The following is a 12,908-nucleotide window of genomic DNA, read 5'->3' on the forward strand; positions in this document are numbered from 1 at the left end:
TAGCATGTACTTCTCACATTTCTTTTTTAATAACATTAATAAGAAAACATGTGCTTCTCACATATTTTATGAACATATATATATATCACTTTGTTAGACTAATTTATAGCTAATTGCTACAAACCAGTTTGTAAATAAGTTGTGTCCGTCAAAAACCGCTACACAAAATACTCCTTCCAAAGGTGACGATCTTGACAAGTATTACCATGCAATCATTAACCATCGTTGATCGACTAAAATAAAGGAAGGTGTGAATTAGTGACGACATGCAATTACCATTTTTTTTTTTTTTTAATGCATATGCCATATTTGGTGGTTTAGTTGCATGATAGCATGATATGCCTAAATTTGGTGGTTTACTAAAGAGAAATGATAAAAAATTATTATCTATTTCATCTTTCACCCATCTCCGCACAGCGGATGAGCAAATCTACCATTGAATTTGTGGAACCTACTTGTAAATCTACAAATCCAGTGGTAGATTTGCAAATTAGATAGTTATAAGATGATTAAGAGAATAATGTGTAACATGTACTTGTTAGTAGTAATGTTAGAATCACACTTTTATTCACTCTATTGACGTGGACCATGGTAATGCCAATAAACTCTTATATCAGTATTTATTCAAAAAAAAAAAATTCACGTTGATTGACATTATCAAGATAGCAAGATGAGATAGCAGTGAAATAAAAGTATGGTTTCTATCATATTCAAGTAATTATACTTGTATCTCACAACTATCATACTATGCTAATGTGGCAATGCCGTTGGATTTGTTTAATAAATTTTTTTAGAAGATGTTTTTACTTTTTGATTGAAAAAGTATTCTGATGTTAAATAAAAGTAAAAATAATTTTGAGTGTTTTGTATTTAAAGTTATTTGTTAATACTTTTGCGTTTATGCTAAAAATAAAAAATAAAAACATTGTCAAAGGTTGTGGTTTCTAGCATTACTTTAATCATAATATCTTGTCTTCCTTACGCTTTTCCCAACAAACTTCGCAAAACATTCCTAGTTAGCTTTAAAAATTGAGGTTTTTCTCTAAAATTTTGAAAATTATCACAAAAATATCATTTCACAAATTATGAATTACTTTATTTCAAATTTAACTTTTAGAGATAAATACTCTTAAACCCCATGTGGTTTAACAACTTTAAAAACATTAAAAAATTAAATTAAATTATTATTATTTTTTTTAAAAAAAAAAAACAAAAAATTTGGAAAAGCTACCCCCATTGAACCTCGACTTGCAAGTAGTCGTGCCAAACAAAAGTTGACTTATTTGGTAAAAAATTTTAAAAGTACATTTCTTACTTTTTTAACTCAAAATGACAAAAACACATTTTTTTACTTAAAAACTCTATTTTTCAAACTCAATCCCAAATAGACTCTTAAGAAAAGTAATTGTTAGGAATAAAGATGTTGAAATTTCGGAAATAAAGAAAGTAGAGTACAAAAACTGTACGTATGGGAATTGTTGAGCTTTGGGCTGTAAGGCGGAATTGAATGTCTTTAGACAAATATTGTGTTATGATCAAATCATGTAGTAGTATTTCGATTGATATTTATTTGTAGTCTTCTAGTAGAAGTTGGCCTTTCTTTAGTCTTTGAGTTGGTGTGTGAGTTGGAGTCAAGTCCTGCGTGGCTTAGTAGAAGTATTTCAATTGGTGTTAGTCTTTTAGTTCGAGTAAGATCGAGTCAATTAGAATTATTGTAGGAGTCATCTCTTTTCTCTATTTAAAGAGATGAACATTATAATAAAAGCATGAAAATTTAGAACACTAATTAACTCTTTCACGTCGTCTCTCCTGCAAAAACCTATTGCAGCCGCTGCTGCGTTTCAATCAGAGAGAGAGAAGAAGAAGGTGACGAGGAGAAAGAAGGTAAAGAAATTTCTTGTTTTATTTTTCCGATTTTGTTTGCTCTCGTTCTGTTGTAATGGGTGTTAGTGTTGGTGAGTGAGAGAATGGGTTTAGAGAGAGAAAGGAAGAGATTTAAGAGAGAAATATGGGTTGGGAGTTGGAGAAGATCGAGGGAGGAGAGATAAGCCGAATCCAGCGGTTTTTTTTTTTATCCGAGTGATCTACCGGAGGCCGGTGGGACACTTTTTTTTTTAATAATAATTTAGTATTATAAACACTATTTATAAGAAATTCCAATACAAAACAAATTATTTAAAATAAAAAAACATAATTTAGTTATAAAAATACCTTTAAACTAGAAGAAAAAAAAAACTGTAAAGTTCGAAAGAGTATCTCTGGGGAGAGAGCTGAGCTGCGGGCAGCCTGCGGGTTTATAGAAGAAGAAGACTAGAATGATGAGAAGAAGGTTAGAATTAACAAAGAATGCTATATATCCATAGAGAAAAAAAGAAAAAAAAGAAAAAAAAGGAGGTAATACAAATTTCTGGCGGAGGAATTTCTGTACAATCACTGTGACACATAGCATCATGTGTCAGAATATTTCGTCGCACATGTGCTTTTGCCACAATATATATATTTTTTTCTAGTATTTATAGCAATATAGCTAAATTAACGCAAGCATTCAAAGTTTTTTTTTTTTTGGGTGAAGATTAATGCAGAGTAGGTGAATCAAACACAAATCAATCAATCAATGGCTCAAGTGTCTGACCTCCCAGAAGAGTTGATAGAGATCATCTTGTTGCACCCAACAGATCTCGTTAATCTTTACAACTACCGCAACGTCTGTCATTCATGGCGGTCCGTCGTCGACAAGCTTTTAGCCTCCTCACCTCCACATCTACTTCTCCATGGAAAGGGAAACGACATACGTTTGTTGAATATTTTCACCAGCAACTCAAGCGTGTGTAAAATTCCTGACTTCAAGACCGGTGATGGGCAGCCGCTGAGGTTTCCCAGAAGCGTCTACTCCTGGCATGGTTGGCTGGCAATAAATTTCACCACATGCAATAATCCGTACTACACTCATCATATCTTTCTCTATAACCCATTTTCAAGAGCTCGGATTCGGCTCCCGACGTTCACTTTTGAGCGCCATTTTCTGAATATCCATTTGTCTTGTGGAATCGCTGTCTGCGGATCTGTTGATAGTTTGTAGAGCTCATTGGGGGCTCTTCTATGTTCTCAAATTGGATTGGGAGATGATGGTGTGGGGTGAGATCACAGGCTTGGGCGATGAAGCAATTTTCATGGCTGGTAGGGAATCTGTGTGCGTAAGAGCTGGTGAATCTACCGTATACAAACAAAATTGCATCTACTTCAGAGATGGAGAATTGCCATCGGATATGCCCGAACGGTCGAGAGAGGATTTCGGGGTGCACAACATGGCAAATGAAACCATCCATCGATTCTCTCACCCTTTTCTGTCTTGCACTAGTACTCTAGGCTGCTACCAGTGGTTGACAACGCAGTTATGAATAATGTTATATACCATTTTTTTTTTTTTTTTTTTTTACACTTTCAGAATTAATTGTCATTCATTTTGAGGCTGTTTTTGTTTGAGAAATATTATTTTACATTCTTTGGTCCTTCTCGAAATAATAACTTTTAATTTTTGTTGTTGTTATGGTAGGAGCAATATATTAATTAGAACAATTAGCAACATGATCTGATTATCTTTAAGGTCGAGGAAAGCAAGCAAAATATTCCAAAAAAAAAAAAAATTGATTTGAAGATTCAGAAAATGAAATGAAATGAAATAAGTTCCAACTATTAGAATATATTGTGTATATAAGATTTGATATTATGGAAATATATTAGCATTGAATGTATCTGATTTGATTTTATCAATCATATTATTTTGTATCTTTCTACTACGTACATCCCTATAAATCACTTCTTCTTTGGACAGAGTGTGGCTTGAGGGCTTCCCTGATTGTATTAATGGAATTGTTTCACTGGAGCAACCCACTCCAGGTTTCTTGATTATTCAATAAAAAGATACAGCTATCTTTTCTTCAAAAAAAAAAAAAAACATTAGGGCTTTATCTGTGGACGAAATGAAAGTTATAGACCGGACCACGTAAAATCACTTGTCTCTATTTTATTTATTCTGCTATTTATTTATATTTCAATTTATTATCAATTTCTTCACCAACTATGGCCAAAACTTGCTTCTTCTTTCATTAATAGATTTCACAGAGAGGCAAACTAAGCAAAATATTCAAAACAAAATGAAATGAAATAAGTTCCAGTTATGGCCAAAATCTTGCTAGTTGCAAGTCAATTCCAAATAACACAATTATCACCTGAAAAATAAAATTCACACGAACCACACTAATCATCAGAGACAGAGACCCACTGAAAATACTCTCCTGAAACTTCATTCAAAATTCAAAACCCACAAAAAATAATCTGCGGAAACTTCAACCAAAAACAAAAACTCACTTAAAAAGGAAACGTATGAAACCTCAAAGAAGTTTCGTCACCGGGCCATTACACATTCAACCCCTAAGCAAGAAAACCAAAAATCTCATCCTACCCATTTGGTTCGATCTCTTCCACCGTAAGTGTAACCCATGAAATCCCAAAGGGGTAGCTCTACTTTTCTTTCTTTTCTTTTTTTTTTTTAATCAAAGGGCCGGGTAGCTCTACTTGATGTGGCAAGAAAATCACCGGTAGATATTTAATGGATTATTATTGAATTTTGGATCTAATGATAATTTTCATATCACATGAACGTGCATAGATTTGGGAGTGTGGATTTTAGAATGTGTGTAACATTTCTAATAAACTTTTGTTTAAAAAAAAAAAAAAAAAAAAAACAGTGCTAGACATATTTCAAGTATTCACTTTTAAATGTTCATTTCCTGTGTGGCAGTGAAAATTATTATTATATGAAATAACAAATAAAGTATATGTAACCTTTAATAATAATTTTAAATGTCATGTTAAAGAGAAAACACTTGAAAATTGGAATTGAACACTAAAGGGTATGTGTAATATTTATTTATTTATTTTAAAAAATTATTATAAACTCTAAACACTATTTTGAACAAGAAATGTGCAATAGTTGAAGGAGTGATGATATAAGGTGGATTAGAGTTCAATTCTCTTAGAGTCCTCATAAATGTGACATGGCTTTTAAAAGACACATCTCATTTGAGATGACTCCAGTCTTCTTTATATCATTACTCATTTATTATTGTTGTTGGAAAAACAGTTATTTATGTAAAATTTGAAAGAAAAAAAACGAATGTTGGAATAGCGGTTGTAAATGTCCAAAATGCACACGAAAATAATAAGAAAATCCATTATATATAAAGCACAAATTATTATTATTTTTTTTTCTAGCTTTTCAATGTGGGACAAAGTGTACAACACAAATGGAACAAAAGTTAAAATTTTCAAATAAGAGGAATAGATTTAATTTTTATGAAATAATTTCAACAAAGCAACTTCTTTAATCTCGTTCTTTATGATCCTATTGCTACACCAAGTAAGAAGGCACATATAGTTGAATGAACTTGTATCTTCCAGCAATGATAGGTTACTCATGTAAGGCATTTTCTAAATGAGGCGGCACACCGGTTGGCCAAGGACGCGCTATCTCTCATGGGAGAATAGTTTCTCCTTGAGGAAATCTCCCAATGTCCATAATGTTATCCTTGTTGAGCAGTATACTTTTACATATTATTAATAGTAAATTGCTTGACAAAAGGTTTATTTGCCATATGTTTTAATTGAATATATATATATGGACCCCTATGGCTCCTGTCCCGACCCCCACATGAATACATGATGGTGTTAAATGACAGGATTTGAATTCCTATAATTTCCTGTCCAAAAAGGCCGCTAGGATAAATTGTATAGTGCTAGGGGAGAATGGCCCTCTCTCCGTTCATAGACTCTCTTATTCAAGTTACTTATTCAAGGAGATGAAACTACAAAAAAAGGGCTGGCAAACACTATACATTTTTTGCTACGTCAGTAAATGTTGACGTGCCAACAACAAATTTTTTTTTTGACATGCCAAAAGTTACACATCAACATTTATTGACGTGTTGAATATAACACGTCAGGATTTACTGACGTGTCAATATTTGACACGTCAGTAAATTTTTATACAATTTAATTTTAAAACATTTTATTTAAATAACTTAATAATTTAATATTTACTGACCTGTCAAAGTTAGACACGTCAGTAAATATTGACGTGTCAAATTGACACGTCAATAAACCTTGACATGTTATATTTAACACGTCAATAAATGTTGATGTGCTACTTTGACTCGTCAAAAAATCTAAATCAGCAAAAAATTAGTTTTTGGTTTTGTGAGTCTCTTATTCAGGCCCAAACTTCGTGCTCAAGTAGGAGGCCCACTTTTTAGAGCTTCTACCCAATAACAGATGGTAAGAATAAATAGGAATCTTTCTTTTTTTTTCTAATTTATAATTGAAATCTTCAATTGTAAGGGATTTCGATCCTAAAAGACAATATGGGCAACGGCCTATTATACCATCTAGTCTTTGTATTCGAACATTTATCCCAATGATTTGCTTAGCATACACCAAAATTATGTGATGGGCCTGAAATTGCCCTCATTTCAAAAGTCACTTCTTCAAGTCATGGATTTGGATTGTAATTTCAAATTTCTACTCGCAACTCCATATATTTTGGCCTTAGGTGCCGGAAGTTTATTGTGGGCGTCTGAAACAGACAGAAATTAGTTACAAATTGATTTAATAAATTATTATGTGTCACTTAACATATGAGAAGCATATATTTTTTTAATAGCATGTGCTTCGCACCTTTTTTTTTTTTTTTTTTTTTAATAACACTAATAAGAAAACATGTGCTTCTCACATGCTTTATGAAAATATGTTACTTTATTACACTAATTTTATAGCTAATTATTACAAACTAGTTTGTAAATAAGTTATGTACGTCAAAAACCGCTACACAAAATACTCCTTCAATTCCAAAGGTGACGATATTGACAAGTATCTGCAATCATTAACCATCGTTGATTGAATAAAATAAAGGAAGGTTGTGAATTAGTGACGACATGCAATTACCAATTTTTATTTTTATTTTTTTATGCATATGCCATATTTGGTGGTTTAGTTGTATGATATGCCTAAATTTGGTGGTTTACTAAAGAGAAATGATAAAAATTATTATCTATTTCATCTTTCACCCATTTCCGTACAGTGAATAAGTGAATCTACCATTAAATTCGTTGAACCCACTTGTGAATCTACAAATCTAATGATAGATTTGCAAATGAGATAGTTATAAAATGTTTAAGAGAATAATGTGTAACATGTACTTGTTAGTAGTAATGTTAGAATCACACTTTTATTCGCTCTATTGACGTGGACTGTGGTAATGCCAATAAACTCTTAAATCAATCTTTATTCAAAAAAAAAAAAAAAAATCAAACGTTTAACGTTGATTGACATTATCAAGATAGCAAGATGAGATAAAAGTATGGTTTCTATTGTATTCAAGTAACTATATTTTTATCTCACAACTATCATACTATTCTGATGTGGCCATGCCGTTGGATTCATTTAATAAATTTTTTTAGAAGATGCTATTTACTTTTTGATTGAAAAAGTATTCTGATGTTAGATAAAAGTAAAAATAATTTTGAGTATTTTGTATTTGAAGTTATTTGTTAATATTTTTGCGTTTATGCTAAAAATAAAAAATAAAAACGTTGTCAATTGAAGTTGTGGTTTCTAGCATTACTTTAATCATAATATCTTGTCTTCCTTTCTTTTCCCAACAAACTTCTCAAAACATTACCAGTAAGCTTTTAAAATTGAGGTTTTCTCTAAAAATTTGAAAGTTCTCACAAAAATATCATTTCACAAATTATGAACTACTTTATTTTAAATTTAAATTTTAGAGGTAAATACTCTTAAACCCCATGTGGTTTAACAACTTTAAAAATATTAAAAAATTAAATTATTATTATTATTATTATGTAAAAAAAAAAAAACAAAAAATTTGGAAAAGCTTCTAGACTTAGGTTCGTCCATTTTCCCATCTGGGTCTCTTTCTTTCCGGGAAAATGTTACCTTTTCCAAAATTTACTCGGGAAAATTTTGCCTTTCCCTCATACTTAGTTTTGAAATTCACGATTTTTCTTTGTGAAGATTACTACCATGTTTTTTCTTTGGAATCTCTTTCTCTGATTTGGATCTCTGTTATTTTTAGAGCTTCAATTTTGGGTCTTTGCTTTCTTCTTGTGTAAAGAAGATATTGATTCTTATCTATAATTTTCTCTCTGTTCTATGTTTGGTCACCGACAAATTGGAGGAATAGGAGGAAGGGAAAATTGGGGTTGGGCCACCCCTTTTCCAATTTTTAATTTTTAATTTTTAATTTTTAAAAAATTATTTTTTAATTTTTAATTATGTATATGAACAAGTGTAGAGTTTTTAGGGACGTTGACATAGATTTCCATAAAATTTTGGATGGAAGTTTGACCGAAGTATTATTTCGGTCTTTATCCATAACCGAGGTACCAATTGTGATACAAAACAAAACCGAGATGGCAAAAAATAAAGTTTTTAAATCACAGGGGGCAAAAGAGTATTTAACCCTAACTTTTAATAATTTTCCTTCTCTCATCTACCAAGAAAAAGAAATAATTAAAAAAAATATTTAACTAAAATAAAGAAATATATAGAGAGTTTGATACTTGATTTTTTTAAAAGTGACTCTAAAAATATAAAAAAAAAAAAACAAAAAGTGTGTTTTCTCTTCAATATTATTATTATTTTTTGTTTGGAAAAGAAATAAACTGCATTTTTCCCCATTTTTCTTAACTTTGATAAATAAAAATAAATTTCCCCCAAAAAAGGGAAAAATAATAGTGTATATTACGTATAAAAAAAAACATAGAATGAATAACTCAAAATTAATTTTCCCAGTACAAATAGTATTAGAATTTGCTTCTTCAGTTAATATTTCTAGTCCAACCAGTATTACAAAAGGAAGGTCAATAAAAAAAAAAATCATTTAAAAAACATAATAAAATCATCTAAGCTTCTAAAACAACCAACAGTCGAGTTTGAATAGAAAAAAAATTACCAACGGCTGAGATTTAACTTAAAATACATTTTGACTTAAAAACTTTATTTTTCAAACGCAATTCCAAATATGCTTTTAAGAAAAATAATTTTTAGGAATAAAGATGTTGGAATTTCGGAATTAAAGAAAGTAGAGTACAAAAACTGTACGTACCGGAATTGTTGAGCTTTGGGCTGTAAGGCGGAATTGAATATCTTTATAATGAAATCATGTAGTAGTATTTCAATTAATGTTTATTTGTAGTCTTCTAGTAGAAGTTGGCCTTTCTTTAGTCTTTGAGTTGGTGTGTGAGTTGGAGTCAAGTCCGGCGTGGCTTAGTAGAAGTATTTCAATTGGTGTTAGTCTTTTAGTTTGAGTAAGAGTCAATTAGAATTATTTATTGTAGGAGTTAATGAATTATCTCTTTTCTCTATTTAAAGAGATGAACATTATAATAAAAGCATGAAAATTTAGTAACTCTTTCACGTCGTCTCTCCTGCAAAAACCTATTGCAGCCGCTGCTGCGTTTCAATCAGAGAGAGAGAGAAGAAGAAGGTGACGAGGAGAAAGAAGGTAAAGAAATTTCTTGTTTTATTTTTCTGATTTTGTTTTCTCTCGTTCGGTTGTAATGGGTGTTGGTTTGGTGATGATTTGAAGAGGGATTTTGAAGAGTGAGAGAATGGGTTTAGAGAGAGAAAGGAAGAGATTTAAGAGAGAAATATGGGTTGGGAGTTGGAGAAGATCGAGGGAGGAGATAGATAAACCGAATCCAGCGGTTGTTTTTTTTTAAAAAAAAAATAATAATAATTTAGTATTATAAACACTATTTATAAGAAAATCCTATACAAAACAAATTATTTAAAATAAAAAAACATAATTTAACTGTTATAAAAAAAACCTGTAAAGTTCGAAAGAGTATGACTGGGGAAAGAGCTGAGCTGCGGCGTCTTTACTAGAAGAAGAAGACTAGAATGATGAGAAGAAGATTAGAATTAACAAATTAAGAATGCTATTTATCCATAGAGAAAAAAAATTAGGAGGTAATACAAATTTCTGGCAGAGGAATTTCTGTACAATCATTGTGGCACATAGCATCATGTGTTAGAATATTTCGGCGCATATGTGCTTTTCTCATCAAACTACCATCTTATGATAAAAAATCTCATTCCGTTAGAATTAAAATTAATGATCAACAGTCATGTGCAAGATATGTGTCATTTTAAATTTTTTTTCTTCTACTTTTATTCTCATTTAAAATTGTTTTCATGTGTTGGATTAGGGTTTAAGAAGATATAAGCGTCATTTTTTATGTATGAAGTGAGGGCAAAAATGGAAGAAAAAAATTTGAAATAGCACATGACTTACACATGACTAGCTGAGGCTTTTTGTCAAAAGATAGTAATTTGATTGGGTCAAGTGTTTTTATTTTTTATTTTAGTTTATTTTTAATTGTAATTTTGAACTTACACAACTTTTACTCGACTTTGTGCGTATATAAGTAAAAGTGCCATAATTTTATTTATTTATTATTATTTATTTTTTGCAGTGAGAGTTTGTGCCTTATAAATAGGATTGCAGAATACGTGAATCAAACACAAAATTTGCTTCTCCACCAATCAATCAATGGCTCGACTGTCTGACCTCCCGAATGATTTGATAGAGACCATCTTGACATACCCAACAGATGTCGTTAATCTTTACAACTACCGAGACGTCTGTCGTTCATGGCGGTCCATTGTCGACAAGCTTTTAACCTCCTCACCTCCACATCTACTTCTCTTTGAAATGGGAAACAACATACGTTTGTTGAATATTTTCACCGGCGACTCAAGCGTGTGTAAAGTTCCCGTCTTCAAGACCGGTGACGGTCAGCCCTTGAGGTTTCCCACAAGCGTCGTCTCCGGGCATGGTTGGCTGGCAATAAATTTCACCACATGCAATAATCTATATTGCTACACTCATCATTTCTTTCTCTATAACCCATTTTCAAGATCTCGGATTCGGCTCCCGACTTTCACTTTTGATTACCATTTTCAGAATAATTACGATTTTCCGAATATCTGCCAACCGAAAATCAAGTTCGTTTTGCCATCTAAACCGACAAATCCTCCTCAAATTTCAGTTGTTTTAGCTACTGGTAAAAAAATCATATTTTGGAAATCAGGAGATGAAGAGTGGACCCCCGTTGATAATCCTTTCGAGAAGAATATGCCATTTTTTGATATGATAAGCTATAAAGGTGGATTCTGTGCAATTGACTACGCAGGGAACGTCGCACAATTTGAGTTCAATCCTCTTCCTCGTGCCACAATAATTCCAACTGTTGCTATTGAGATGCAATTTTTTGCCATCTGTGTTGTGGAATCGCTGTCTGGGGACCTGTTGATGGTTTGTATATCTCAGCAGGGGTTCTTCAGTGTTTTCAAATTGGATTGGGAGACGATGGTGTGGGGTGAGATCACAAGCTTGGGTGATCATGAAGCAATTTTCATGGCTGGTAGGGAATCTGTGTGCGTAAGAGCTGGTGAATCTTCCGTGTACAAAAATAATTGCATCTACTTCAGATCAGATGGTGAATTTCCATCGACTTTGCCCATACGGTCGAGAGAGGACTTCGGGGTATACAACATGGCAAATAAAATCATCCATCGATTCTCTCACCCTTTGCTGTCTCGCACTAGTACTCTAGGCTGCTACCAGTGGTTGACAACGCATTTATGAATAATGTGATATACCATCATTTTATTATTATTATTATTATTATTATTATTATTATTATTTTATACTTTTAGAATTATCATTAATTTTTGTTTGAGAAATATTATTCTACATTCTTTGGTCCTTCACGAAATAATAACTTCTAATTTTTATTGTTGTTAAGGTAGGAGTAATATATTAATTAGAACAATTAGCAACATGATCTGATTATCTTAAGGTTGAGGAAAGCAAGCAAAATATTCCAAAAAAAAAAAAAAAATTGATTGGAAGATTCAGAAAACAAAATGAAATGAAATAAGTTCCAAGTATTAGAATATATTGTGTAAGATTTGATATTATGAGAATATATTAACATTGAATGTACCTTATTTGATTTTATCAATCATATCATTTTGTATTCTCTCGGCATCCCAATACATAAGAACCATTTGTATTGTAAATTTATGAACTGAAATAAGAGTAAATGTAATGAAATAAGAGTAAATGTAACAACATTAAGGCTTTATCTGTGGAGTCATAAACCAAATTAAACCACGTAAAATCACTTTCTCTATTTTATTTATTCCGCTATTTATTAATTTTTTTCTATTTTATTATGAATTTCTTCACCAACTATGCCCAAAATTTGCTTCTTAATTTCATTAATAGGTTTCCAGAGGACAAACTAAACAAAGTATTCAAAACAAAATGAAATTATAAGTTCCAGTTATGGCCAAAATAGACACGAAAATAATAAGAAAATCCATTATAACAAAGCAACTTCTTTAATCTCGTTCTTTATGATCCTGCTTGATACACCATGTAAGAAGGCTGGCACATATATATAGTTGAATGAACTTGTATATTCCAACAATGAAAGGTTACTCGATCATGTCAAGCATTTTCTAAATTGGGTAGCACACTGGTTGGCCAAGGACGAGCTAGCTATCTCTTAGGGGAAAATAGGTTCTCTTTGAGGAAATCCCCCAATGTATCCATGTTATATATCCTTGTTGAGCAGTGTACTTTAACAGATTATTAATGGCAAGTCGCTTGACACCTTTCAAAAAAACCAAAAAAAAAAAAAAAAAAAACTTGCGTCTTCCAAAGGTTTAATTATTTGCCATATGTTTTAATTGAATATATGGACCCCTCTGGCTCCTGTCCTGACCGACACATGATAGTGTTAAATGACAGGATTTGA

General features: G+C 31.6%; 1 protein-coding gene and 1 pseudogene across 1 annotated transcript; both read left to right on the top strand.

Annotated features, from left to right (window-relative positions):
- Positions 1-2,614: 2,614 nt before the first annotated feature.
- Positions 2,615-3,398, top strand: LOC148587162 (uncharacterized; annotated as a pseudogene).
- Positions 3,399-10,630: 7,232 nt separating this feature from the next.
- On the top strand, positions 10,631-11,728 carry LOC132174238 (putative F-box protein At2g16290). Its single transcript, XM_059585930.2, has one exon. The coding sequence runs from the start codon at positions 10,631-10,633 to the stop codon at positions 11,726-11,728; it is 1,098 nt and encodes a 365-aa protein (XP_059441913.2).
- Positions 11,729-12,908: the final 1,180 nt, after the last annotated feature.

Source organism: Corylus avellana, chromosome 2 (genome assembly GCF_965113065.1).
Source record: "Corylus avellana chromosome 2, dhCorAvel1.hap1.2, whole genome shotgun sequence".
NCBI classification, from domain to species: domain Eukaryota; kingdom Viridiplantae; phylum Streptophyta; class Magnoliopsida; order Fagales; family Betulaceae; genus Corylus; species Corylus avellana.